The sequence below is a fragment of the Odontesthes bonariensis genome, chromosome 14, assembly GCF_027942865.1.
Source record: "Odontesthes bonariensis isolate fOdoBon6 chromosome 14, fOdoBon6.hap1, whole genome shotgun sequence".
Classification (NCBI taxonomy): Eukaryota; Metazoa; Chordata; class Actinopteri; order Atheriniformes; family Atherinopsidae; genus Odontesthes; species Odontesthes bonariensis.
In genome coordinates this window covers 17,592,801-17,618,110 of record NC_134519.1, presented here as the reverse complement: position 1 = coordinate 17,618,110, position 25,310 = coordinate 17,592,801, and the positions used below count along the sequence as shown (strand labels likewise).

At 38.1% G+C, this 25,310-nt stretch overlaps 1 protein-coding gene across 4 annotated transcripts in view; it reads right to left on the bottom strand.

The window, feature by feature from the left end:
* The window catches only part of st18 (ST18 C2H2C-type zinc finger transcription factor), a 39,160-nt gene continuing 13,850 nt past the window's right edge, over nt 1-25,310 (bottom strand). For 3 of the 4 annotated variants that reach the window (XM_075483227.1, XM_075483226.1, XM_075483224.1), the window contains exons 2-22: nt 21,380-21,495; nt 18,734-18,785; nt 17,897-17,927; nt 17,528-17,715; nt 13,345-14,058; nt 12,526-12,660; nt 11,579-11,669; nt 11,391-11,483; nt 10,639-10,847; nt 10,201-10,400; nt 8,000-8,245; nt 6,357-6,469; nt 5,721-5,783; nt 5,339-5,407; nt 4,999-5,061; nt 4,576-4,656; nt 3,011-3,232; nt 2,745-2,833; nt 2,523-2,626; nt 2,280-2,426; nt 1-2,145 (exon numbers count right to left, since the gene is read on the bottom strand). In XM_075483227.1, coding sequence (XP_075339342.1) covers nt 2,005-2,145; nt 2,280-2,426; nt 2,523-2,626; nt 2,745-2,833; nt 3,011-3,232; nt 4,576-4,656; nt 4,999-5,061; nt 5,339-5,407; nt 5,721-5,783; nt 6,357-6,469; nt 8,000-8,245; nt 10,201-10,400; nt 10,639-10,847; nt 11,391-11,483; nt 11,579-11,669; nt 12,526-12,660; nt 13,345-14,058; nt 17,528-17,715; nt 17,897-17,927; nt 18,734-18,785; nt 21,380-21,382 — 3,054 coding nt within the window. In that variant the 5' untranslated portion in view covers nt 21,383-21,495 and the 3' untranslated portion in view covers nt 1-2,004. The remainder of the gene's footprint in view (nt 2,146-2,279; nt 2,427-2,522; nt 2,627-2,744; nt 2,834-3,010; nt 3,233-4,575; nt 4,657-4,998; nt 5,062-5,338; nt 5,408-5,720; nt 5,784-6,356; nt 6,470-7,999; nt 8,246-10,200; nt 10,401-10,638; nt 10,848-11,390; nt 11,484-11,578; nt 11,670-12,525; nt 12,661-13,344; nt 14,059-17,527; nt 17,716-17,896; nt 17,928-18,733; nt 18,786-21,379; nt 21,496-25,310) is intronic. The other variant, XM_075483225.1, reaches the window with a different exon arrangement.

Sequence of the window (25,310 nt, the reverse complement as noted above, 5' to 3'; positions counted from 1 at the left end):
ACCATTTGAAAAGTTTATTTCTACCATACACAAACTGTACAACACAGCGCATATCTGCTTATTATGAAATAGTAAAAGTAATCGGAAGTTTCAATTTACAAACTACCTCAACTGAAAAAAAGCATTACATTTTAATGTAAAAGAAAAGAAAAATACAGTACAATTTCATATCATACTAATATCGTTCCACAAAAAAGCATTTCACATTACAAAACATCAAATACTAACAAGGAAAAAAATAAATATTATTCACAAAACTTCCTGAGCAAACAATGTGTGGTATAGGAGTTAAATAAAGGAAATGAATAAATGATTGTTAGGTTTAAAGAGCGTGATTCAGTTTTTTAAAAGATTAGAATTCTTTTTAAGATACTGAATATTTGGATAAAATAGGGTCCCATTTTTCTGTGATTTGGCTCTTTTGCTGTTTCCCTGTTTTCATCAAAACCTCCCAGGCTACATGTCTTTGACTTCGTTTTGCAGAAATGAAAAAAAATGTATTGCTTAAATAAATTCACTTTAACCAGTGGATTAACCTAGTGTAAGGCTGAGGGATTCAAAGGTATGGAACGGTGACGTGACCACCCTTTTTCTTGTTGTTTTCGTTGAAGTCAAGGACAGAGATCACAAAAATATTTCAGTGTGAAAGTGCAATTAATGCAAACAAACAATTCATTAACAATCAACTATATGTTTTAGATTTTTGAATAACGCCTCTTGAAATTAGTGATTAAAACTCAACTGCATGTTTTTGTGGTTCCATTTTGAAACAGCTACTGTTAAAATTCGCCTCAAGATGATTCAAACTTTAAAACTGGTTGAAATGTTAAGGCCTGCCAGCAGTTTTAGGTAAAACAGGAGCAGAATCATTTTTTTGTCCTTTCGTTATGCGAGCGAAAATGAAAACAAACATCAGACTTTCAATCTCGGTCATGATATTTTCAAAACTTGGCTCTGAGATTACAGCTACTGAAACAACGGTATTCAAACAGTCATCAGGAACGGGTCCTCCTATGAAAATAATTGTACTGTATAATAAATCAGACACCATCCACATAATACTGTCCTACCACAAAACATATTACTTGTATATTTTTATGGATTCATATACATTTAGGCACATACTATGTGCACACTCCAACGTGTGTGCACAGAAGGCAGTTTAATATCTATATTTTTTTTAAAAAGAAAGACATCTTGACAAAGTGAATTTGTAATTTTTCGTTGCACTCTTCTTGGGGCACACTTTGCAAAGCAAAATCTGACATTCAGTTCACTGAATGATGTTGCATCCTTGCTCAGTGTCACCTCCCGGTTGCATTCAGCTGTTATTGGTTGAATAGAAAAAGGTACAGTACTGTTGCATTGCATTTTATTTTTATCTCACTTTGTCCTACCATACATTCAGTTTCCAATAAAGAAAGCAAAAGCAATGCTTGAAAATATCAATGCTTAGTAGTTTTGGTAAGTTTTGCTTTGAAGGGAAATTCAACTTATGATCTAGTAATAACAGTAATAATAGTATAGGTTTTTCAACACTAGGTGGCGAAAGTATGCCATGAAACTGGAATGTGTTTCTATATAATTTACAATGTGCAGAAAGTCAAACAGATTTCTCAAATATTAAGCATTTACAATTCAAGAAATAAATAAAAAATCAAGGAAATAAATACACTGATGAACAAATATAATAATAAATAGCGATAATATAAGAATGACATGAACACATACAGATTAAAATCAAGCAAACCATACAAAATAATTAAGTGCAAGAGAGGGGTAAAAAATCTCACCAGGATGAACATATCAAGTGAATGCAGAAACAGTAAAAGCATTACAAATCTGGCTGGTAATTTTCTCAGTGCAGTGTGTTTACTGGGAAATGCCAAACACATTTCCAAAAGCCTTGTCTTACACATGCAGCCGAGCCAGCACTCTTCAGTAAAATAGAGCTATCTAGTGCCATTATCCCAAGTCAAATAAACCTCTTGGTAGCTCTACAGCTTAAACATGGATGCCCTTAATAGCCTGTTTGATATTATCCAAGAGGGCCTTGCACTCCGGAGAGTATTCATGCTCCGAGTTGTTGTACATATCAGTTAATGTGTTCACATAGGCTTCAAAATTATGCTCACTGATGGGTCCCTGCAACAAAAACATGTTTGACCATTAGTGAAAACAGCACAGCAGAAATGACGATTTGAAGAAAATGAGATTTCTTTCAGGACAGGTTTGACATAAAGAGTTGTGGTGCAGTCTGTGTTCAAGGCTTACTGTACCATTTGAGGCAGCTGAATGTCTGTTAGACTGTTGATGAGAGCTTGGCTGAGGCGAGCCAGCTCCTTCAGAAGGCTGTCATTGTGCTGTTCGATCATCTTGTTTTCCTCCTCAATTGTCTTCAGGTTACATTCCATTGATGAGATCTGCTTTCGGATACAAATTAAGAGGAAACTCATCAAATTAAGTCGGCTACGACTTCAAACTTTTGTTTTTGCGACACGCTCGTAAGAATAAATACTTACCTGGGTTTGGAGTTGCATCATGTCTGCTTCGATTTTCATGTTGGAATCATTCAGTTCCTTGATTTCATGATCCAAATGTTGAATATCTTCTTTGTTTTCAACACCTGTGTTATAGGATATAAACTTATTTGTCATGTTCCATCATATCTCTATGTTTTTAAACATTCAACTACTCCAAAAGCATGACATGTCTTGATGCAGCACTGTGTCAGTGTAGCTTACCACTGCTGGCTTTCAGTTTGATAGTCATCATCTCTTCCTCCGAGTGCTTCTTTTTGATACTCTGTGCATTCAGTGGGCAACCTGACAAACTAGTCGAGCAGGCCACAAAAGACAATTTTAGTTGGAAATATATCACCAAACCAAAAAAAAGCTTACTCTAAACAGAGAGATTGTGAATGGAGGTCAAGGTGATAATGTACAGTAGGAATGCAACATGTTGACCAGCCGTTTTGTTTAGAGATAAAATGGAGGACAGGCGACCTCACCTTCTGTGAGTGGCAAACACATTATTGGCGTGTCCAAGGCCATTGCAGCCTGGCAAGGGACAATGAGGCAGTTCTTGTTTATTGGCCTTCCAGGCAAAGGGCAGCCCATTGATGGAGGACTCCCTCTGTCTTTTGGCAGAAAGTGGACAATTGCCTGCACTGCGGTGGGATGTGTATTTTCCCGATATATGGCCCTGCCCGTCACATCCGATTACTGGACACCTGTCACGGACGAGGGTTGCAGACATTGAAAATCTGTACACACCACAGAAATTTGAGCTAGCTTGCATTTAGCAACATTGATGTGCTGCGGCTACACAAAATCCCTCAATTGCACAAAAATATCAACTACTTTGTTGTTAAACTACAAAAAAACTGAAAAAGAAAAAAAAAAATCATCAAAAACAATCTCTTTCAGTAACTAGACCGGAAGATTTGTTCACCATTAAGTTGATTAATCCATCCAAATGCCGATTAAAAATAAAGTCGACAAAACTAGAGATGGACTCAAAAAAAATCGCATTAACTATAAGTTACTAATCCACCAAAACTTGAGTTGGAATGAGCGCTCTGTTCCTTTCAGCACATACATTTTGAGGTGAGTAATATTTTTGCCTGAAAACACGAGCACAACTCGTGCAGAATATCATTAAGAGTTTGTCAGTTGGATTTTCAGGCCTGTTTCCTGCAGGTCAGTAATGGAGTGACATGAATTACAGATAATTGTCATGTTTCCCCTCATGCGAAAGAATGTAATTTGGAGGTGGCTAACCCGTTCCCTTATTGACAAAGGTGAAAGGTCACCTGAGATGATACAAATGGTACACATGCTATAGAGTGCTGCCACAAAAAGCCTGTTTCAGCATTTTGTTTCTCGACTGCACGGCAGCACTTAGAGGACAAAACAACACCAGTCCCATTACTTACATCTACCACAGGTAGGTAGCTTGATGCAAGGCCCCGAGACAATGGAGGCATGCCATATGGCCCACCATTTACAATAATCTAGGGACATTTGCTACCCTCCCCCTTTCTCTCCCTTTCTCTCTTAATGTGCATGAGATCTACTCCAGTCTAATTCCTAAGCTCATGGCCTTGCATTAGTAATTAAAAAGAAAAAAATCTGGGTCCAGATGTATAAGTAAACAAAGGCTCATATATCTGACTTTGGATTTAAACTGCAAATCAATTACATTATCTTTTTTTTCCAATAACACTTTCACAGACAAAAGTGATTAATGAAAATGAGTATAATGCCATCTGCAATTCAACATTTTCTTGATGTACTATAATTATAAAGAAAGCACTTAGTGAAGAGTTATAAGCCAGATATTCCATTCACAAAATAGGACCAACACAAAACCCCAGAAAAATCCAACAAAAACATGCTGCTAATCCTTTAGAAAATAATTCACTAATGTTAGGACAGGAGAAGAATTATTTTCTTTGTTTAACTTAATGGCCTGCAGGTATATTGCACAAAAGAAGGACACAGTTTCACTAGTTTATCTTATTTTTAACCTAAAAAACATGACAGCCGAATGAGGACAAAAAAAATCTCTTACTTAAGCTCCAGCTCTTCTTTGTCATCCTTGTTTGGTGTGAGCTTCAAACCTCCTTTTCTGGCACGTGGACACCCTGACAAGCTGAAAATGATTGGAGAGGGATATGCCATGAAGGAAACTCTATTGACGAGGTATATTAAGAGCAAAAATAGAACATGAGCTGGGATGAGCTATATGGAGTTCCAGCAGTATATATTTAAACAAATATATATAGATATATATATATCTATATATATATCTATATAGATAGATAGATAGATAGATAGATAGATAGATAGATAGATTCCATGAGAATCCATTAAAAGAAGAAATCAAAGAGCGCAGCATGTTTTCAGAATAAAGTGAGACTTTCACCATCTGTTTAAATGTCATGCATCTGACAAGTATATTTCATGCTCAGTTGTGATGATTCTTCTCTCCTACCTTCTGTGCGAAGCATAGTTTCCAGTCACATGTCCAGATCCATCGCAACCAGGTGTTGGGCACCTGCAGGTTGAGAGACACAGGCACCAGGTGCTTTTTACAGCAAAAGACTGCGAGCTGGGCAGCAGATCCATGCTAATATGCAGAAAAGTAGTACAAATAGCAAAAACAACTCCATGTTGAGTACATATAAAGCTTGCACAATGTGCAGTAGGTAGGAATCGGAGGAACGGGGAGGAGAGGAAAAGGAGAGGAACACGCGCTGAAGCAATAAGAAGCTGCCTAGTTGAACGTTAAGAAATGTTTTTTTAGCAACAATAACAGTTTTCAGAAAACATACTTTAGTTCCTGAGAGTTCGCTGCCATCAGTGATTTGAGTGTTTTGTCAGCCAGGGGACATCCAGACACACTGGAGAGGATAAAGAGCTAAGAGTCATTTTTATTCACTCTTTGATCACTGTTGAATTAAATAATCTTAATACAATGTCTCAATACATAATTATATATTTTTTGAGAACATAACTTTGCTTCCTTCTCTCAAGAAAGCCTTTTCTTGACACAACATTTTAAAAAAGGGTGTCATGCGATGTAAGAAGTCTACAAGCTGCAGTGTATGACAAGTTTTCAGATGTAACAGTGAACCTAATTGAATAATAAGCACTGTTTCCCTTGTCTGTATATCTTATAACTGGTGCTTATCAGAGTGTAATTAATTACAGTACCTCCGATGTGAAGCATAATTCCCTGTCACATGGCCGCTGCCGTCACAGCCTGGGGTCGGACAGCTGCATGGGAACACAAAGCATTTAATATGCAGATTACTCCACTTCCCACAGACTTTGCCAAGCTTGAACTGAAGCTTTCTTTTACACCGAGAACCTTTTCATGGGCATTAAAGAAAAACAAGAGTTAGTACAGCCGGAAGTTTAGTAGAAATTTTTGATTACAATCACTTTAATAACATCTTTGAGCGGCACTGAGGAGATCTGAGGGGGTGCTGTGCTGCGGAAACTAAAGGATCCTACTTTCTCTTGTGAGGAGACCCAGCAGAGCATGCACTCTAACTACAAGAGTCAAGAGTTGTGTTAAGCTTGTACAGGACATACGGGGAGAAAACTCACTTTCAAATAGAAACAATTCTTCTCCATATGAACCTGCAGACATACCAGTTACAATCACATGTGACACAGGGAGTTTCATTTATGTGCTTTGACCCACTTAAATCAATCTGCTCCATGCTCTGGAGTTACATTTTTTATTATTAATACTGACCATCTGCCAACTAAAAGGGAAGATCAGATTACACATATTTGACCGAATAAAGATGCTGCAAGATGTTGCTGCCTGGCCCCACATACCTCAGAAGCTCTTTCTTTGAATCTCGTAGTAGCAGTTTGGCTTTGGAGCTTAAAATACTGCCGTCTCCTTGATAGGGTTGGTCCTCCAAGGAGATCTGATCATAATCCTCCTGCTGAGAAAGGAAACAAATAACAACATGGCCTTAAGTGTCCTAAATGTCAAAACTCACTCTTCAATGACCTAAAAGTGAATAATTATTGAAATCTCCATGTAATACTCTTAAAGCTTGGGATAGAGTGCAAGGCAAAGAGATTAAGTGTATGAATACTTCTACTGATGTAAACCATACATCCATTTAAAGTCACACTTAATCCACAAAGTGTTTATGATGTACAGCTGAGGTAAGGATTTTTTTTTTTTTTCAAAACAGTCAAGATCGTGCAGTCACCAGATGTTGTCTAAGATTTGAAATCAGGTCAGTGTTATAACTCCCATTTCTAATAGACGAGGGTCACCTTTAAAACAAGAGAAACCTTTAGGGCCCAGTTTAAGTTTAAGACTGTGAAACCCCCTGGGCAACACTGTGGAGAACAGATTAGCATTCGTCCTCACTGTGAGTATGTTTAATACATTTTATAGATCAACACATCAGACTGGAGCTGAAAATATCACAGTAAACGTTCTTGTGAGCACTGTGTTGATCAGTGGGAAGAATACAGCATGTTCTAACTAACAGTGCGGCAGCTAACACTGATAACCAATCATTTTTCTTTGTTACTATTTCAGCAGCCTGATGGGAGATTTGATACTTTATGCAGTTTTTAAGCTATGTCAAGTTTTTTTAGACAACTCTAACTGCATTTATTGTAAATGCAATGGAATTGTTTTCAAACAAACTGATATCCTTATGACCAACGACAAATAAATATCCTGTTTTTATCTATCTTTTTCTTGATTCCTGTGAGTGAAGAAAAAGATTCTGAGATGATATTCTGAACTACTGAAAATGCCATTTTCTCCACTTTCCTTGAAAGATGTATGTAATTCGGTAATAATTACACTACGGCAAAAATACAGGTTACTTTTAACGCCATTTCTTGCTGACATAAGCATGTTTGTGCTTGAAAAACAAATAAATTTGACTCACAGTGAAGAAAAAACAGATTTAATCTCTAATACACAAGTCAGGCTATTTGACTCCCACTATAGCACATAATAGTGTTTTTGAATAAGATCATAAACACACGTTTCAATTGGTATACTTCAGTCCAGATACAAGCCTGTAGAAAGTTCCATCTCTTGTACTTACTTAAAAATAACTCAAATACAAGTAAAATGTCTTATCAAGACAAGGTGAGTAATATTTGAATTTAAGGAAATCCAAATTTCTCTCTTGCTAAACACTAGATAATCAATGCATACATTAAACAAGAGCAACTGTTTTAAATTAGTTGAATATGTAGATTTCAGAGGAAGGTTGCAGAAATGTTTTGGATTTATAGACAATGGAATAAAAAGGCCCACTAATGTTAACTCTAAAACTATAATCCTACTCTGTGGTGACTCTAAATGTTTGCTTTCAGTTTGTAGAGCTGAAAAGTTGCATGTTTTAAAGTTGTGCATCATTTGGCCCAAAACAGTCTCATCCTTCACCACTTGCATTTTTTTTTTTATTCCTGGTAGCTGTGTTTGATTTATTTACCTCTTTGTCCTGTAAAATATGTGCTTTGCTGAAGTTGACAGGGATGGCGTTCTCCCAGCTGTCCCTCTCACAGAGCGGCTGGTAGAAGGCGGGGCTGATGAGCATGCTCCCGCCCTTGGCCGCATTGGACTCGGGAGGAGACAGCAGGTCGTCGGGAGGTGGCTTGGTCTGGGCTTTTCCGTTCTCCTTGCTCTTCTTCATGCTCAAGTCCAGAGTGCCATTTTCGTCCACCTCTATGAGCAGGTCCTACAGACAAAAAAAGTTTAAATGGTAATCGTTTAACAGCTCAGACGTGAAACAAGCTAAAGAAGGCGGAAAGTGTTGCAGCGACGAGTGTCGAAGTGTTGAAGCAAGGATAAAAGCTGAAGTTATTTTCTAATTACACTCACAGGAATGTAAATAAGACGGTACGATTCCTGATTTACACGACAGCGGTGATATGGTAAACTTGAACCCAAGCACACTTCTCTGTAAACATGAAAAATGACTTGAAACGCAGAGGAAACAAACAATGTATTTAAATAATCTATACAGTGGTTATCTCGTGTCAGACAAAGTACCGAACTAAGCCAACGTTAATTCTGCTGAACACACACGCACAGAAAAACATATCACTGGTGTGTAGTTTTTCTGTGACAGCTGTGTCATCTGTTTTCTAGGACACACAACCAAGATGGCAGCTGGGGGTGGAGAGAGAGAGGGGGGGTTGCTGGTTTTAGGTCACCATTATTATAACAAAAAATTAAAAAGCTTAATGTGGCATAAGTCTCCCTGCTGACAGATGTGCTAGTCGTTTTTGTGCTGAAACGCAGTAGCATGATGACTTATGACTGTTTTAGGGAATTAAAAGTTGTACCTCATTAGATGCTGAAATCCTTTCCCATAAATGAAACCAATTACTCAATCCATATGTTTCATTAAACCCTATACATCATTAATTTTTTTTTTAACAAAGGGAGGTCTTTCAATTAATCAAAGAGATGATTTTCCTGAACACTGGATGTGGCTGTCCAGTTTAATTATCTGGCTATTTGACAGTGATGATGTATACCTAATGAAAATGACATAGTGCAAAATTGAAGGATGCTGAAGTCTTTTATTTCAAGTTATTGTTAAATAATGTCAGCTAAAACAGAAATAAAAGAAAAAAAAATCTGTATAAAGTTTTTTCATGTATTAATCATCAGTTATTTATCAGTATTGCAATTTAAGTCCTGCCCTGGATAATTTGGCTTGTTTCACTGTTGTAAAAGACAGCTTTTTGGTTACGTCTGACTGTAATATCTCAGTAGGTAATATACTTTATATGCATGTAAGTTAAAGCTTCCGACCACATATAGCACTCTAAATATGGCCCCTTTTTTTCACACAAGAAAGCTGTTCTTCAATTTGTACGTCTTTCCAAGACAACTAAGCTGTAAAAGAGAACAGATGATTAACTTGCTAACACTGTTTTATTCATTCAGTGGGCTGGTACCTGGTACAGGGCCACATTCTCGACTCAACAAGCTGGGAGACAAGGATCTGTGCTGTGTAGGTGTGGAAACCTTGAATCATCTACCGTACAGTGTGCACGTATGTAACCCACAGAATGTGATCAATATTAATCATGAAGTGAGTCGGGGAAAAAAAAAGTTGAATACAATGCCATGTTGGACATAACAACAGAGAATTTGGATCAGCGCACATTTCCATAAAGAGTTTGGATTTTGTGTGAATTAAACTTTCGATTATGTTAACTCCTTTAGCTGATTGGCTTAATCCATTAGAATGCTTTTAAGGATGATCTTGTGTAGACACACAGCCTATGTTGGATCATATCACTAAGCAAAATATCCTCTGCCATCTGCAGTGGGCAAGATGAGTTTCCAGACAAGACTTCAATGTTTTTACATGCCAGCTGATGTCGAAACAAAACGCGATGCCACATGTTTTACAAAAAAAAAAGAAAAAAAGATGAGTAGTGGTAATGAGGAAAGCAGACTGATATCATTTTGTTCTTTTGTTGGGATTCCACAAATTTTTATTTGTGTGCATTAAAGCTGCATGGAGTGAGGACCTCCTTGTTTAACTGCCAGCCCAGTGCCGAGCTCTGTTTTGCGATATCCCGTCTTTTGATGTCTTCCCTTTTTTATACACAAATCAGAGTTTCTTTAAAACGACCACATTAAATACCTTTCCAAGTGGTCTTATTTGATCACCTTTGTAGAGGTTTCCAAGGGCCGGCCAGTGACAGCCTCCATGTTCTTCCGGTAGCGAGTTGAAAGGTTAAGAATGGCGGCTGTGGCTGCCGCGGCCTGGAGACCGTCTTCTTTTTTGAATTGTCTCTGTGGAGTGTGCTGACCGGAGGTGGGCAGGTGGCCACCCGGGGCGCCAAGGAAGCCAGGATACCACTGAGGTGCTAAAAGACCAACAATTAGTTACCAGACAATTTAGTTACTGGGATTCCAGGTGTTTTTTTTTTTAAGATTTAAGGGTTTAAGCATAATTTGTTTGACACAAAAAACTGAAAGCAGTTCTTAGAAATATATAGTTAAAGTACATACAGTATACATCTCTAATATATATATTGTATACGTATATATATATATGAACTACATGTCTTTGCATGACATGTCAGAACAAGAATAGAAACTTACAGTCAGGGTAATGAGACATTTCCTGGTCATGGTTGGTCCCCAGCAGTGGCTGTTTGCCGAAGACCTGTGCATCAAAGCTGGCATAATCAAAGCGGATTCTGCTGTACTTGACCATATCTTTTGTGAAGCTAGTTTGTAAGGCTGCTACTGGATGAGAGAGCCTGTAGTTCAGCTGGTTCATTTCAAACTTCTTTATCAAGCCCATGGGCCTAAAAGCAAGCAAATACATAAAAATATTTTAATATGTGTATTCATAAAACAATTGTGTAAGAACGTTTGAGAAAGGTGCTGAAAAAGTAAATATAAAAAGCAATAAATTGTGGGTATTTAGCTTAAACATTGCGGCATGCCAGTGCTTTTGTACGCATAGAGTCTGGAATCTGATGTGTGTTGTAGATCCACAGCCAGGTTGCCAGACTAATTAATATAGTAGGAGTGGGCCTCCTGCCCATGATATATCCACAGGGAACAAAGAGTTCTGCTCTTTTATCATCTCTAATAGAGAGGAACTCACAGAAAACCATTGCTTATGTCTGCACTGAAACGTTGAATTAGACTGTGTGTTCAGCTGGGATCAGTGAATGAAAATATTCCACACACTCCTCAATAATAACAGTCTTTATCACTTTTTTGCATAACCTCAACAGCGAGTGTGGAACTTTAGTCCACTAGAGAGCTGGACTGTAATTATTTTGTCTACATGTAACCACATTGAGAGCAGCAAAAATCCCAAACGTTGCCAGGCATTATACCTCGGTGAGCGGTCAGGTGTTTGTCTGCACTTCAGGTTCTCATCCTGAGGTTTGGAGACTTTCACTGCAGCGGCAATGGGGCAGCCTGAGAGACTGGGTGGGGAGGAAATCAAACACATTAGTCTAATACAGTAACTCATCTCTAAACGGGGTACAGGTCTTCTAATGGCTTATTTGTGTAGCTCTACCTCCGGTGGGTGCTACGATTGCTGTTGACATGGCCCCTTCCTGTGCATCCGGGTGTAGGGCACTTGAGTACGTTCTCGTGCATGGCCAGAACTAAGGGGATGGGAGAGAACAGACCAGACAGAAGACATGAGCTTAGATCAGGAATGAAAGAGCATTTTCAAAGCAATTCAACAGGCGAGACGCAATCAAGTTAGTAAATATATATACTGAGAGTTTTGGAAACAAAATATACATTTTCATGTATTATGTGATGATTTAGATACCTGGAACATTAGAGCTTATAGGGTAAAGATCCTACAGAGACAGGTGAAAAAAGTAAACAGCTTTCTCATTGTGAGGAATGCCGCAATGTGGCTGAAATGTAAATAGCTTAGTGCAAAGAGGAGCGAAAGAAGACAGCTGATTATTTTCTTCAAAACAAATGCGTTGTTAAAGGTTCGCTCTGCATCCTTAGAAACTTCTTTTCTGTACATATCCTCCAATTAGTTTGGTGGAGTTGTCTATTTATTTCTGAATACTGCGTTTGCAAGCCCTTTGATTTGCAAATACTGCCTCCAGTCTAAGAGCATGTGCTTTTTTGAAAAAGTTAATTACTTTTTCTGTTCCTTTTGTAACATTACTGTTTAATGTTGAATGTTTGTTGAATTATATTGAAATGACTTAACAATCGCCAGTGTAGGGAAAAAAAAAAAGAATTCAATATTCAAACATAACAAGACATTATGAGAAAAAGAAAGAAAAGAAAAATCCTTTAAGTTTATTTTAAAAGTTTCTTACACATCTTTGAATTGAACTAAATGTATAAGCAGGTCTTTTTTGTCTTTGCGCTTATGCTAAGAGGATTTCAATTACTATGGTTGATTGTAAATAGTGAAACTGGCAGTTTTTGTGACTATAAATCATCCACCGTGCTGTGTGTATACACAGAGCTGTTTCTGGGACTTACTCTCAGGGGGAACTCGGACCTTGTGAGGACACCCAGACAAACTCCTGTGATGTGGGTACAGGCCTGTAACATGACCAGTGCCATCACAGCCAGGAGTTGGACACTTTATATCCTTTTTATCAGTCCGTGGAGAATCTGTCGACACAGTAACAGAAGATTTCACTATAAATCATAAGACAGAAATGTTGTTTCTTTGTCTTAAATGTGGAAATTATTAAGTGTAAGCTACACATAATGCTTTTGTACTGTCCTGAATGTATGCCACACACAGGCCAACGGATTGAAGTATGAGTCAAAACCAGATACATTTTTCACAACACGCATCTATTAATCTGTCATTTTAGTTAAGGCTACAGTTTAACAGAGAGCATTCACTTCTTAATGCCCATCCATCGAAAGATTACATCCAGGATTACATATTTAGCTGCAGTCATTTGAAGAATCAGAGGGAAACATGAGAGGTACATTAGGAGGATTTAAGACTTATGGTCATGGTTAAACATTCAGTTCATTCCTAGCAAAATCCAATATTCTGAGTAGCACCAATTCCATCAAAAAAAATGTTCTTCTTTATTTTAGTCTGTTTATTTATTACTTTACTTGTTGCCAAAATGTTTTTAGTCCTTAAGAGGATTTCCACCCTTTGACCCCCCCCCCCCCCCCCCCCCCCCCCCGCATATGCTTCTTTTATTCCTTTCCATCTTTTTTGAGCACCCAATCTTCCAAATCACAAGTGTTCTATTTGATTTACACTGGAAGAATGTATATGTGTTTTTCTTTAGAACAACATATTGCGTGTAATTTCCTTTAGATTAATACCTTTCCCTCCACTGTAGTTAAATCTGTTGTCTATGTCCATAATCCTATGGTGCCTCCTCTCCGTGGTCATCTGCTCCATGAGGAACCGGTCCATCTCTCTGTAGGCGTTGTGCAGGACCTGTCTCTGCTCTGTCTGCAGAGCGATGGTCTGCTCTAATAGGCTCAGGTTTACACTTCCTCGACTCATCTCGAGGCCTCTCTCTTGGAGGCCTAGAGCCCAGCTGTCAAGCCGAGGTGGTCTTTCCGCCTCTGCCTCCCCATCGCTGTCATCCTCGGTGGGGAGCAGCCTGTACCTTAAAGCTTCAGCTTGAAAAATACTTGCTCTCCTCATTGGGCCATCTAATTCTGGGAAATGCTCTTCTTTCACATGGCTGTTCCTAACTGTTAGGTCTTCAGAGGCCCTGGAAGGACTACAGTTTGAGCTGGTCCCCTTGGCAGACAGAGACAGAGGCTCCCACTCAGCTTCTCTCATGTCTCCGTATGGACTCTGTGGAGATAATGTGCCGCTCATCCTGTCTTGACTTTGGTCATCGTCTTCATTATTAAGAAGCTCCTCATCATCCTCCGCCATCAGTGGTCCAGATGTGTCTAGCTCATACTGATGAGAGCCATTAGACGTAACTTCAGACCATCTGAGTGAACTGCTGGACTTTCCTGCAGCATCAGGGCAGGCGTTTTTGTTAGCCACTCCATTGACTTCTTTAAAGTTTCCATCTAAAACAAAAAGACAACACTTACTCTTGTGTCAGCTCAAGTTTTGAGCATACCAAACTTGCTCTGTTTTTGCCCTTCAGTCACATACATGATAAGAATTGCATGTCCTTGGTAATCTTCTTCAAATCCCTTTAAGGTTTTGGATTTTGCGTTACTTCTCTGGAAATATTATCTTGAGAAAAACATGTTTTTATAACCACCTAAAGGATTTATAAGAAAATATGTTGTAATGGTCGCCGTCAACACTCATAAGGTTGGGAGATTTCAAAGTAATTCAGCCAAATTATATAATACAAATATAAATCTCCCTCTTGCAAGTTCAATGCAAAACCTAGAGATGAGGAGCACAATTGCTTTCCACTTTGTTGTTGTCTCAATTTGGAGCAACAACCCAATTTAGATTTAGAGCTAGATTATGAAAGGATTTGCTGTGCACTGGGCACAAAACATCAGTATTTTTATTTTTTTCTATCAGTTATGTGTATTTTTAAGTGCAAGCTGAGAGGCAGCATGTTGTCATCTGACAAACTGATTTTAAAAACACATAACTGCTGTTTCTAGGGACGAGGAACAGGATAAAGTGAGCAATATTCCTGAAAACACAGATGGAGAAAAATCACAGACATAGATATAAAAGATAAATTAAATCCCTGCGAGATATGTGTGTATGTGTGTGTGTGGCAGATAAAGGTTTAGGTCAAACACTTAAGAAAGAAAATAAAAATAAGAATTAAAAAATGGACTCTTTAAATAATATTTGTCAGAGCAGTTAAAGTGTGGAAGCAGCGCCAAAAGAAATGAACAGCTTATTCAGTGAACATTGCTGAAAAATTCGGTTTGATTTGATGACATTCTTTTAAAATCATCTACAGTCTCTTGAATTATGAGCACGTCTGTTTTTATGTTGTTGGGGGGGGGGTGTTTGCCTCTATTTTTATGGGTCTTGGAGAGCTGGATGTTATAGCATACAGTTGATCTTATATAAGAGAGATTCAGCGTAAAGATATTAAAAGCCAGAGACAGATAAATGGAGATTGTAGATTATTTAAGAAAGAATTTTAACCAGTCAAAAGAGCTTTTCCTATAGGTCATATTTTTGTTAATGCTGAAGGCATATCTTTGTGGGTGTGTGAAAGAAACAGTATTGATGATACTATTACTGCAAGTTAATAGAAATCTGTCTGATATTCTTTGGAATTTAACCGCTATTTTAAATTATCCCCTTTCTTTAGCTTATTTTTATAAGTACTCTCAATAATTCAATTTGCACTGACCTCAGGCCCGCCATCTTTTAGAATAAATCCCAGTCATATGCACAGAAAGCTAAAAGACTCTGGGAAGCCTGGTCAGTGGGTTAGGGTTATCCCATAAAATGCATCTAAAACACTTTCTTAACACCACCAATCATATTAAATCATGGTCAGTGATTAACAATGGAAAGCTATCATCTGGATTGATTTAACAAAATCTCTCTTGATCCTCCAAAACCGTTCAAACTTAGGCTCTATTAAAGGTCTTTGGACTATGAAGCTTTTTACTTTCAGTAGGCTGGAATTTAGGTCTATATCCACTTAAGTAGCCAGACATTAGAGGCCAAACCAAAAGTAGGATTCAATTGATTGAGAAGATAGAGATGGATTGTGAAAATCAGATCATACAGTGCACAGCATTAATGGGAGCAATGCACAAACTTAATCCTTAGCAAAGGGGCTTTAAAATAACAGACATTAAGTGGTGCTCATGAAATAAAACTAATTATTTTTTTAAAAAGAGGCTCTTTTGCATTGTTAAGTGTAAGGAAGTTTGACATGTTCGGTTTATATATACTTTTTACGTCAGGCAACGTTAGGTTATGTCAATATTTTCTGCTTTGAAAAAACTTCGAAGAAATGGTGTCTGAAGGCAAACCCTGTTGAATGAAAAATTATAGCCAGTTTCACGTATTTACATTTATGAGGCAAGCAAAAACAAGGGTTTCTGTTTTTCATCCAGATGGACTCCCAAACCTGACACAGCCGCATACAGTCAGACGAGCACACACACACACACACTCACACACACACACACACACACACACACACAGAAGTGCAGTGAAAAAAAAGGAAAGGGATGGAGGAAAAAAACTTGGATCCCTCTGGTGGTTTGTGTGTTGGAACAGGTGAACAGTTTGTACTCCAGAATAGCCATTACCAGCACTCTGCAGCAGGGCTGCAGTTGGCTGGAGTTGAACGCAGCGTGGCTCAACCAAACAAGAGGCTTATTTTCTCCTTTTTTGTTAAAATGCAGATATGACCAGCTTCCTACGGCATGAATTCTTTCTGCCTTTGGTCCACTTTTCCAATTTTTGTTTTTACAAATCCCGACAAACTGCAAAATATGTTCAGAGTAATTTCATTAATGTTTGTATTTGCTTGACATATTGTCATGCTGACTTTTTTTTTTTCTTTTTGTCTTTTTCTGGCTGGGTTTTGTTTTTGTTTTAAAGCAACTCCGCTAAATATCAGTTTCAATTAAGAAAAAATATACAGCAGTCAATTAAAAATAAAATGAAAAAGTACAATACATGGTAACAAAAAGAAAACCGGATGGTGCACAGTGAATTACTTAGATAATTGTAATGTAATATGAACCTAGGAAACAAATAAATTCCATTTCCAATGAATCCACACAATTCAGTGAGCTACTCTCCTGGTCCATTTAACTACACACATGTGTACTATAATGAGCTGTAGACATTATGCCTAATTATGTATTAGACTGTGTTAGAGGGCCTAACAAAAGCTTTTGAAAGGGACAATTACGTTTGTTGCTTAGTTACATCGTTAAAAATATACCAAATCAGTGCAGATTATAGTGGGTGAGAATGCACATGTACACCACAAGCATTGTTGCCAAAACGCACAAAATTTGGTTCATTAGAAAGAAAGAAAACATTTTTGCTTGCGTAAAGGACGGTGCCATAAGAAAAAATAAACAGTTTAAACTGCTCTGGTAAAGGAAATTTTGTTAGAAAAGAGAAAGAAAAAAAAACAGCCTTGAAAAAGGGAAAACTCATTTGTTTTTCCACAATGGGCAACTTCAATAGTATTCTATATAAAAGACTGAGGGAAGTTTAATTTAAATCAAAGTGAACTGGTGCACGCCTCTGTTCGTTTTTTCATTGTATGGATTCAATGGGTTTGGACTGGCTATTGAAAGAGGACAGATGAGGGGTCTGAAATCTGGCCTCATCAAAAGGGGGTAAAACCACGCCAAAAATATCATGGCAGATCAGCCGTCAAACTTCAATTTGTGGATGTGAGACACAACTAATATGGACCCAGCAGTGTAGTCTTTCACTTCCACTGCACAATGACGGCGGCTGCTGGCTGATGGCAGAGGGAGGGAAATATGAATGCAACAGATGGGATTTTAAAATTCAGCGTCAATTGTTCATCAAAACAGACAAAACAACAGGACATCTGTTTACCTGCTGGAGTGTCAATGTTCCTCAGCTCTTCTTTGTCCTGTGGCGGTGCCAGGTCCTCACTCTCCTCTTCACATGCCTCACTGGGGCTGTAGTGGCGGGGTTTCATCAGCAGGGACTTTCTCTTATTGACAGGGGCACCCTGCACCCCTTCCTGAGCACTCCTCTTCCTCGCCATGGACCCATATGGGCTGGACAAAAAGCAAAGCAGGGTCAAAGGACGCCTTGGGCTGCTCATTTTAAAGGTCCAAACAAAGAAATTTGAAATCAAGACTTTCTTTTAAGTGTTAAGAAATTAAAGCCCTTTTTATAGACCGCATGTAAAACCTTCTCTTCCATCGTGACAACAAAATGATGTGTTGAAGATCTTACCTGTTGGTCTCAGGGATGCATTCTGTCAGCCCTGTGTGACAAAGAACAAGAAATTAAAGATGAAAAAAAGTCATGTTTACATTTCCACCACAGCGTTTGCCAACATATTCCTAATCAAAGGTTCACGGCCACTTGCTCCTTTTGGGCTATTGCTAATGAAATTTTATAATGCCCTGTAAATATTTGTTTTGTGGATAATGTTTTAGGGATGTTATGAACTGGGCCAATATCAGCCTTTTACCATAGATTTTACAATACCACCTTATCGGTATAATCAGCGGAAGGGTGTAGAAGTGGACTCTTCATCGATCTGAAAAGCTTTTCATTCAGTCTGCTCATTCTCTGGGAAACTGAAAGTAGCTCATCCTTTGACAGCATTAACAACATGATCTAAAAGGGTAAATCAATTTTCCTCGAGGCCTGCATAAATCTCATTCACAAGTTCTACCACTTCTTCCCTGAAGCACAACCAGTAAAAACACTTTTTTATGAATTTCCCCACGTGTCGTAATAGCCTCAGCGTGAGCAGATAAAACCTCAAAGGCCCTGAACACTTGCATAATGACATATTCAGAGGTTTTCAATCACACAATCTATACACAATCCTTAACTAGTTTTGGCCCGTGTTTCAATTTAATGAAGTTATTCCCCTCTGAATAATGAAATAGCGGTGCAGTGCTCTTCAGACCGGTAAGATAATACATAAAATTGACAGTTATAAAGTTGGATTGTTGAACTGATACCCCTAATCCATGGTGATAAGTGGAATGTGTATATGTGTGTGCACACATGCATGTGTAGCTAAAAGTAAACTGCAAAAGCAAAATTTGCACTCACCTGTGCTACCGTTACATGTTTTGTAGGTTTGCTCCTCACCTTCAGAATCCATCTGTAAGTAAACCATAAAGGGAGGCCACTGAAAGACAGGCTTAAATTAATTCAAAAGATACATTTTTTATTGAGTTATCTTTATTGCAAATGTGAAAAGGCTTCAACACTTTATAGATTATTGCTGATTAGTGGCTGGTAAGCTGGTTGTCACCCAGGGCCATTGAGCCTTAATGTCCATCTTTGTGCACAACAACATTACAAAGAGCTTCTAAAACACTGGTAATATGCAAACACATAAAGTATAATATGGGGGATAAAAAAGTTTCAAAGGTGTGTAAAAACATAATGACACCAAATAATGACATTTAAGTACAGACAGCACCTCATAGTGTGTTTAGACAAAAATACTTGCTAAAATCCATCCACTCTCGGTGGCTGTTGCTTGTGGATCCCAAATAAAACCTATTAAACATAATTATTCCAGGCTGATGGTGGCATATAGTGGTCACAGGCCAGTGAAATCTGTGAGTCATAGGATATGCTGTTACTTTTCCCTGGTAATGGGAAACATGACTCCTCTCTCTCGTTTGCTGTTGTGATTGAAGGCACTGACCTGTCATACATTTATAATAGGGGAGCAGGTGTGGCAGTGATGGACCTTAATTTCCTTTAATAAACCTTTTATGTGCCACACTCTTAATGCCACGCTGGGCCCTCAGAGGTCCTGCTCATAATAGGTTCATTACTTTTGATTACTACAGCCTATTGAGACAAACAACTCCCAAACACTATAGATTACATTCTGTAAAAATGAATGTACCTCATTAGTTTGTAACACTTTTCCACACAGACATGCTTCAATATTTTGTTTGAATTTGTTGGTCTGAAGGCAAAATGTTGCTCTTACATCATGCAGCCCGAGATTATAACATGGACATTAATCAAAGTTCAAATGATGTTATCAATGTATGAAAATATCACCACTGACTCACCAGGGTTTTTTTTCTTCATGTGACATTTTAGATGTGCCGTTCTTAGGTTGATGTTAAAGAAAAAAACTATTATTTCATTGAACTTGTAACATTTTTGCAGGTTTATATATTCTATCTAATTAAGAATGATGTCTGTTAAAATCACACAAAGCCGCCATGAATTGAATAATTTTCAAAACACAGAGAATAAAACTGCTACATGAATTGATTAAACATATGAAATGGTTTCAATCCCTCATTTTATATCTAGTCCAATATCTGTGCATCCAATGAAAAACAATTAGTTTGAACTGGGTTAATGCTGTCTCGTATGCTTGGCTGTATCTTTTTATTTCTCTTCTTTTCAAACATAGGCTACATATAATATTCATTACAGAAAAGAAAGAGTGAAATTTTACTCTGGCTCTGCTTCTAAATGGCATCAGACAGGCATTTCTCTTGCATGGTTTGCAATTATGTTAATTCAGTAGTAATAATGCAATAAAGACGGCCCTGGAAGACATTTGAGGCGTTCCTACTGTTTTCCTACATTATGGACGAACTTAAAATGCTGAGTATTTTTTTAAAGCAGAAAAAGCACATACAAAAGAGATGGAAGCTTATGACATTTGACATTCACAAAGTATTTTTTTCTTTGTATCAAAGATCTATAAGTACATTTATATTACACGTTTATTTTCCACTGTCTCAGTCTGTGGGAACCCATAAGGAGAGGCTGGGCAATAAATTGATCATAAATAACAATGTGAAAAAGATAAATACATAAAAAAAATAATAGTTAAGCATGAACAAACACATATGTCCCTACGTATTTAAGAATTACATTATATCGTATTTATTTTCAATGTGTTATTGTGGCTTAAAATGGTTAACTTCTATTAATTCCAATATGTTTCTGTTACGGCAATACACACGGTCATCTGAATGTTGTTTCACTGGCTCGTTGTGGCTTGTTTTCTGTAATACATTTTGTGGTTTTTATTTACCATATAAAGAATGTCTGAAGAGGAAAAAAAAGATTATTACAGGATAACACATGAAACACAGCCACTAGGAAAATGCTTAAGGCTGATAACAGTGTTTGCTTTGCTGAACATAACACCTTACATCACCATTGAGCAATGCACGTGGCCCTTTTATTTTTAATATTTAATGTATCTCCTTGTCATCTACTGGTTCTCATTGATTGTTTTTTCATTTAGACATTTATAAGTTACATTTACCTTGGCGTTAAACGAGTAACTGATCACTTAAACTTGATTTAATGTTATTTTTTGTAGTCGAAGCTGCGGTATATGTCTTGAAAGAGGCTTTTTCATGAAAAAATAGTCAGCATGGTTTGAAAGAAAATTTTTCTTCCAGTCGAGACAGTATTTCAACTAAGGCCGTCTTCACTTTGCAAAAAGCAGATTCAGCAATAGCTTTTAAAGAGTGTATTATCTGCCAGCCACCCACAGTTCTGCATAAGTATAAAACTGTCTCAGTGTGAGATCATTGTGGTCAAAAGAGCATCGCCTCTCTCACCACTTACAGAAGTATGCTTCTCGTCTAACCACTGTTACACAATCATTCATACCCTTTTCATCTCCGACAAAACTTGTTTTACTTTGTATTTCGAATTGAAGCTCTGTCTGCGTCCCTCCTGCAACAGATTACTTACCATTATTTGTAGTTTTCCAAGTGCTCTGTAGGATAAGATGCCAGATCCAGACTGTTCACCCCGGCTGATGCGTTCACAGTTCTTGTCTCTCAGAAAGTGATCGTGTAATTCATTATCTATAACAGAGAAAAGACAAAATTGTATTCAATTTCCACTTATATTCGGTAACTTTTTCATATGACGGAAAATCTATTACAAGTCTCCAAACCAAGATTTTGAGGATTTTTACTGATCCATTTCCATCATTGTGTGACACTGATGTAAACACGCAGTAAGAAAGAATTGGAAAGAACGTATTAATATCTCACACGGAATAAGGAACATGATGCAAATTGATTGCTTGACAGAGATCAAATTGCTTGCTTCTAATTAATACAAAATACCCAAGAGGGAAAACATGCAAGAACACAATGAGTACATTAAGCCTCTTCACTTCACAGATCTTATTATGGAATTATTTATTTCTGTTAGCTTTGAAAAAATAAAAATAAAACACACACACACACACACACACACACACATCCTCTTAATTATAGCTCACAGAGTGTGTCCCCCCGAAAAACAAAACTGGGGGAAAAAGGAGGGGGTGGCTGAGGGGGTTATTCACTCAGATTCATTAGCATATGAAAAAAGACTTAGCCTACTACTATTCGGGCCGGTTCGTCATCTGCTGAATCATATTTATACCCCCCAACACAGACGCACGCACGCACAAACACACTCTCACACGCACATACAAGCCCCAACATAAATAAGGACTGTTTCCCCTACGAATAGAGCAGATTTCTCTAGGGGAAAGGAGGCAGCCTGATGCTGAGAGTCTATGAGATTTTCTATGTGTTAATCTGGCTGCTAACTGTCCTTGAGCCCAACCCATTCCCCCCTAACCCCATCTGCTAACATTCCCACCACAGAGGAGAGAATGAGCTGCGACTGGGGATGCAAAAAGGGAGAGACCTTCCCATTCCAGCAATCATGAATAACCATTGGCTCACACCATTATCAGAAAGCCTGGATCCAAGCTGAGATGGTGGAGAGCAAATGTGTGTAAAACACCCGACGCTCCTGACATTACTCGAACCACACTCTCACGTTTTGTTGTGAGTGATGCTATTATTATTATTTTCATATAATGCCTTATTAATACGCTGCAGCTGCTGTGGATATTCATCACTGACCTTGAGTCTTTGTGTCCCCCTGTTCCCAGCTTATCCGTGCACTTGGGACGCTCTCATATAATTAACACAGACATTATTGTGATAGAGTGAAAAACTCTGTGCTGATACCTCATCTTGAAACCAATAAAGCAGGCCAGAGTAGCAAAGTAAGATTCTGGAGACCATAAAATTAATTACATTATTTACATTTCCTTTAGATAGGGGGTACAGGCGAGATGATAGAGGCAAATGAGATTACACAAAATAAGATTTCAAAATGTCAGTGCTGCACTCTCAACCAACCAACTGTTATGATTAGATTACTCTTTTAATATAATTACTGTCTTAGGCTGTGTGTGGAAACAATGCATACATAAAAAACAGGAGCCACATATTAACTGATTCCCATCCTTTTCTCCATGAGTCTTTTTCTCTTAACCTTTCTTCAACAGTATCATTTTGAATTATAGGTAACGGATGGGTGCTCTGTGCAAGGTCACTGTCTGGTGTGTGTTCACCCCCTCCCCTCTCTCCTTGTTTTTGTTTCCTCTTCCAGAAGCACACTGAGTGAAGGGTTAAAACTGGAATGGATTTAATTATGGAATGAATGGAATTATAATGCGCCCGCAGCAAGTTTTCCTCCTTATTTATTAAAGCAGCTGATGGGCCAGGTTTGATGAGCCACTTCTGGCATAATTGAGTCATCACACAAAGAGGGTTCCTCGCATTCAGAGTGGTTTTATCAGCAGCAAACAGACCTGATTACTGGCAATTACACTCTGATCTAGGGGAAGGAGAAAAAAAGGGTAAATGTGCGGGGTAACTTTTGTGTTTATAGTTTACCCCGGGAATAATTTTCACATTAATTTTACATGCTAAGTGTTTTCTGTTTATGTACAATAAAGAGCAAACGGCAGGAGATGGGACCTTTTACTTTCATATTTCCTTGTAATGAAGGTCTATGTAGATATATTTGACTGATCACAATTCATATGTACCCCATAGGAGGTTGGCATGTGCAGAGAGTGAGCTCAACATACAGCCTGTTTAGCTAAAGCTAAAAAGTGAGCTAACAGAATTATACCTGCTTTGAAAGTGCACCGTTCTGTGGAATGTAGAGCCAAAGGGATTGCTTTTGCCATTTTTTATTGAGAAGCAAATTGATTCAAGGAGAGTAAATTAAGCCTTGGTCAGAGAGTGAGGTCAACTTCTGTTCAGAGAGTATTTAGATGAACAACTTTTCTTTCTCTTTGAGGATGTTTTTAGGGAAAGTACAAAGAAGTCTGAGACATTCTTTATTTAGTTCCTTGAATTTTGCAGTGTGTTATTGCTACCTGCCCTCATGGGGAATTTTTCAGTTTCTAAACACTTAAAAGAGCTTGCAAATGTACTTTCTTTCTTATATTGTTACATATTTTCAACTGAATCAGAGGCTGAAACATGCAGCACAGTCTTTTACACTATTCAAAAATAGTTCACATAGTCAAATTAAATGTAAGGATTTATAAGAAGAAAAACAAATTGAAAAATTAAGAAAAAAAAAAAAGATTCTGCCAACAATTTCTGAGCATTCCTCTGTGTAATAGAGGTTTCTGGATTCATGCAGCCACTGAAAAAATCTTGAAGTCAACTGCGATTTCAGATATAACAGCCTCACAGCTACCCTGACGGCCAAGCAAAGTGTTTGTGCCTTTTGCCAAAGAGTACTTTTATAGAGAAGCGTATTGGCATCTTATCACTTCTCCAAGACAGAGATGCTTCAATAAAGAAACACAGCTCACAGAATTCTTAACAGACAATTAGGAGTTTGGCTAGCCACTATCGCTTCAATGATTTGTTATGATGGCATAACTACAGGGGAAACTTGTTATTGGATGGAGTTAGCAAGAGTTCCATGAAAGAGTCAGATGGTGACACCTTAGCCGAGGTGATTTATGAATCTTGTAATCGCTTTCCAGAGTCACCCCAAAGCCTTCCCTCTAAATTGAGTTCATCTGGAGCCGGACCACACAGAGGCAGCAAGTCCAGATTGTTTCTTCTGACATCAAAGAGCCAATTTCTGCTTTTGACCACATTTCTGGTGCTTTTATTCTCCTTAACTCAAGAAAGGAGCTTAGATGGTATGCTATTTTATTTGTGAATTTCAATCCAATTAAGAAAACCAAAATATTGAGAGAAATACAATTTGCATCCCCTATCACAACACCATCCATCAATAACATGATAAATGGAGCGGCACACAATTGTAACATTGGCAAGTCTCCAGCTTGCCAAACCACTCTTACGTTAGCCTGAATCTTTGAATTCTGTCATGAACATGTTTTTTCAAACCTGTTTAATTTGGGGACAGGTGTTTGGGGAAAAAGAAACTCAAGCCTTTGTGCAACAATGAGCAAAGTGATCCCGCTCATTGTTCCTACCGGAGGTGCTCCTTTCATGGAGGAGGTTGCATGAATGCTACCAGGTGGTCTTCAATTTGAGGAAACGTAGTAACTGTTCCAGCTAATCCCCCGTCACAAAAGGCAGGTCTCCAGTTCTCTGGGGCTCTCTGGGCCAAAGGGAAAAGTTTACCTCAAACACATAGTGTCTGAAAGGAGTCAGGGACTTGAGCAGTGATTCCTAATCAGATTGCGCTGAAGTGAACAGCTCGCATGGCAGCTGTAGTTTTCCCAGGGTTAATTACCTTTCACTGCTCTCTCTAAATGAGTCAGCTGTTCCTGTCATTAAACAACTCCACTCTATCTCTGCTCCTCTGTCCTCCTCACACATGTGCA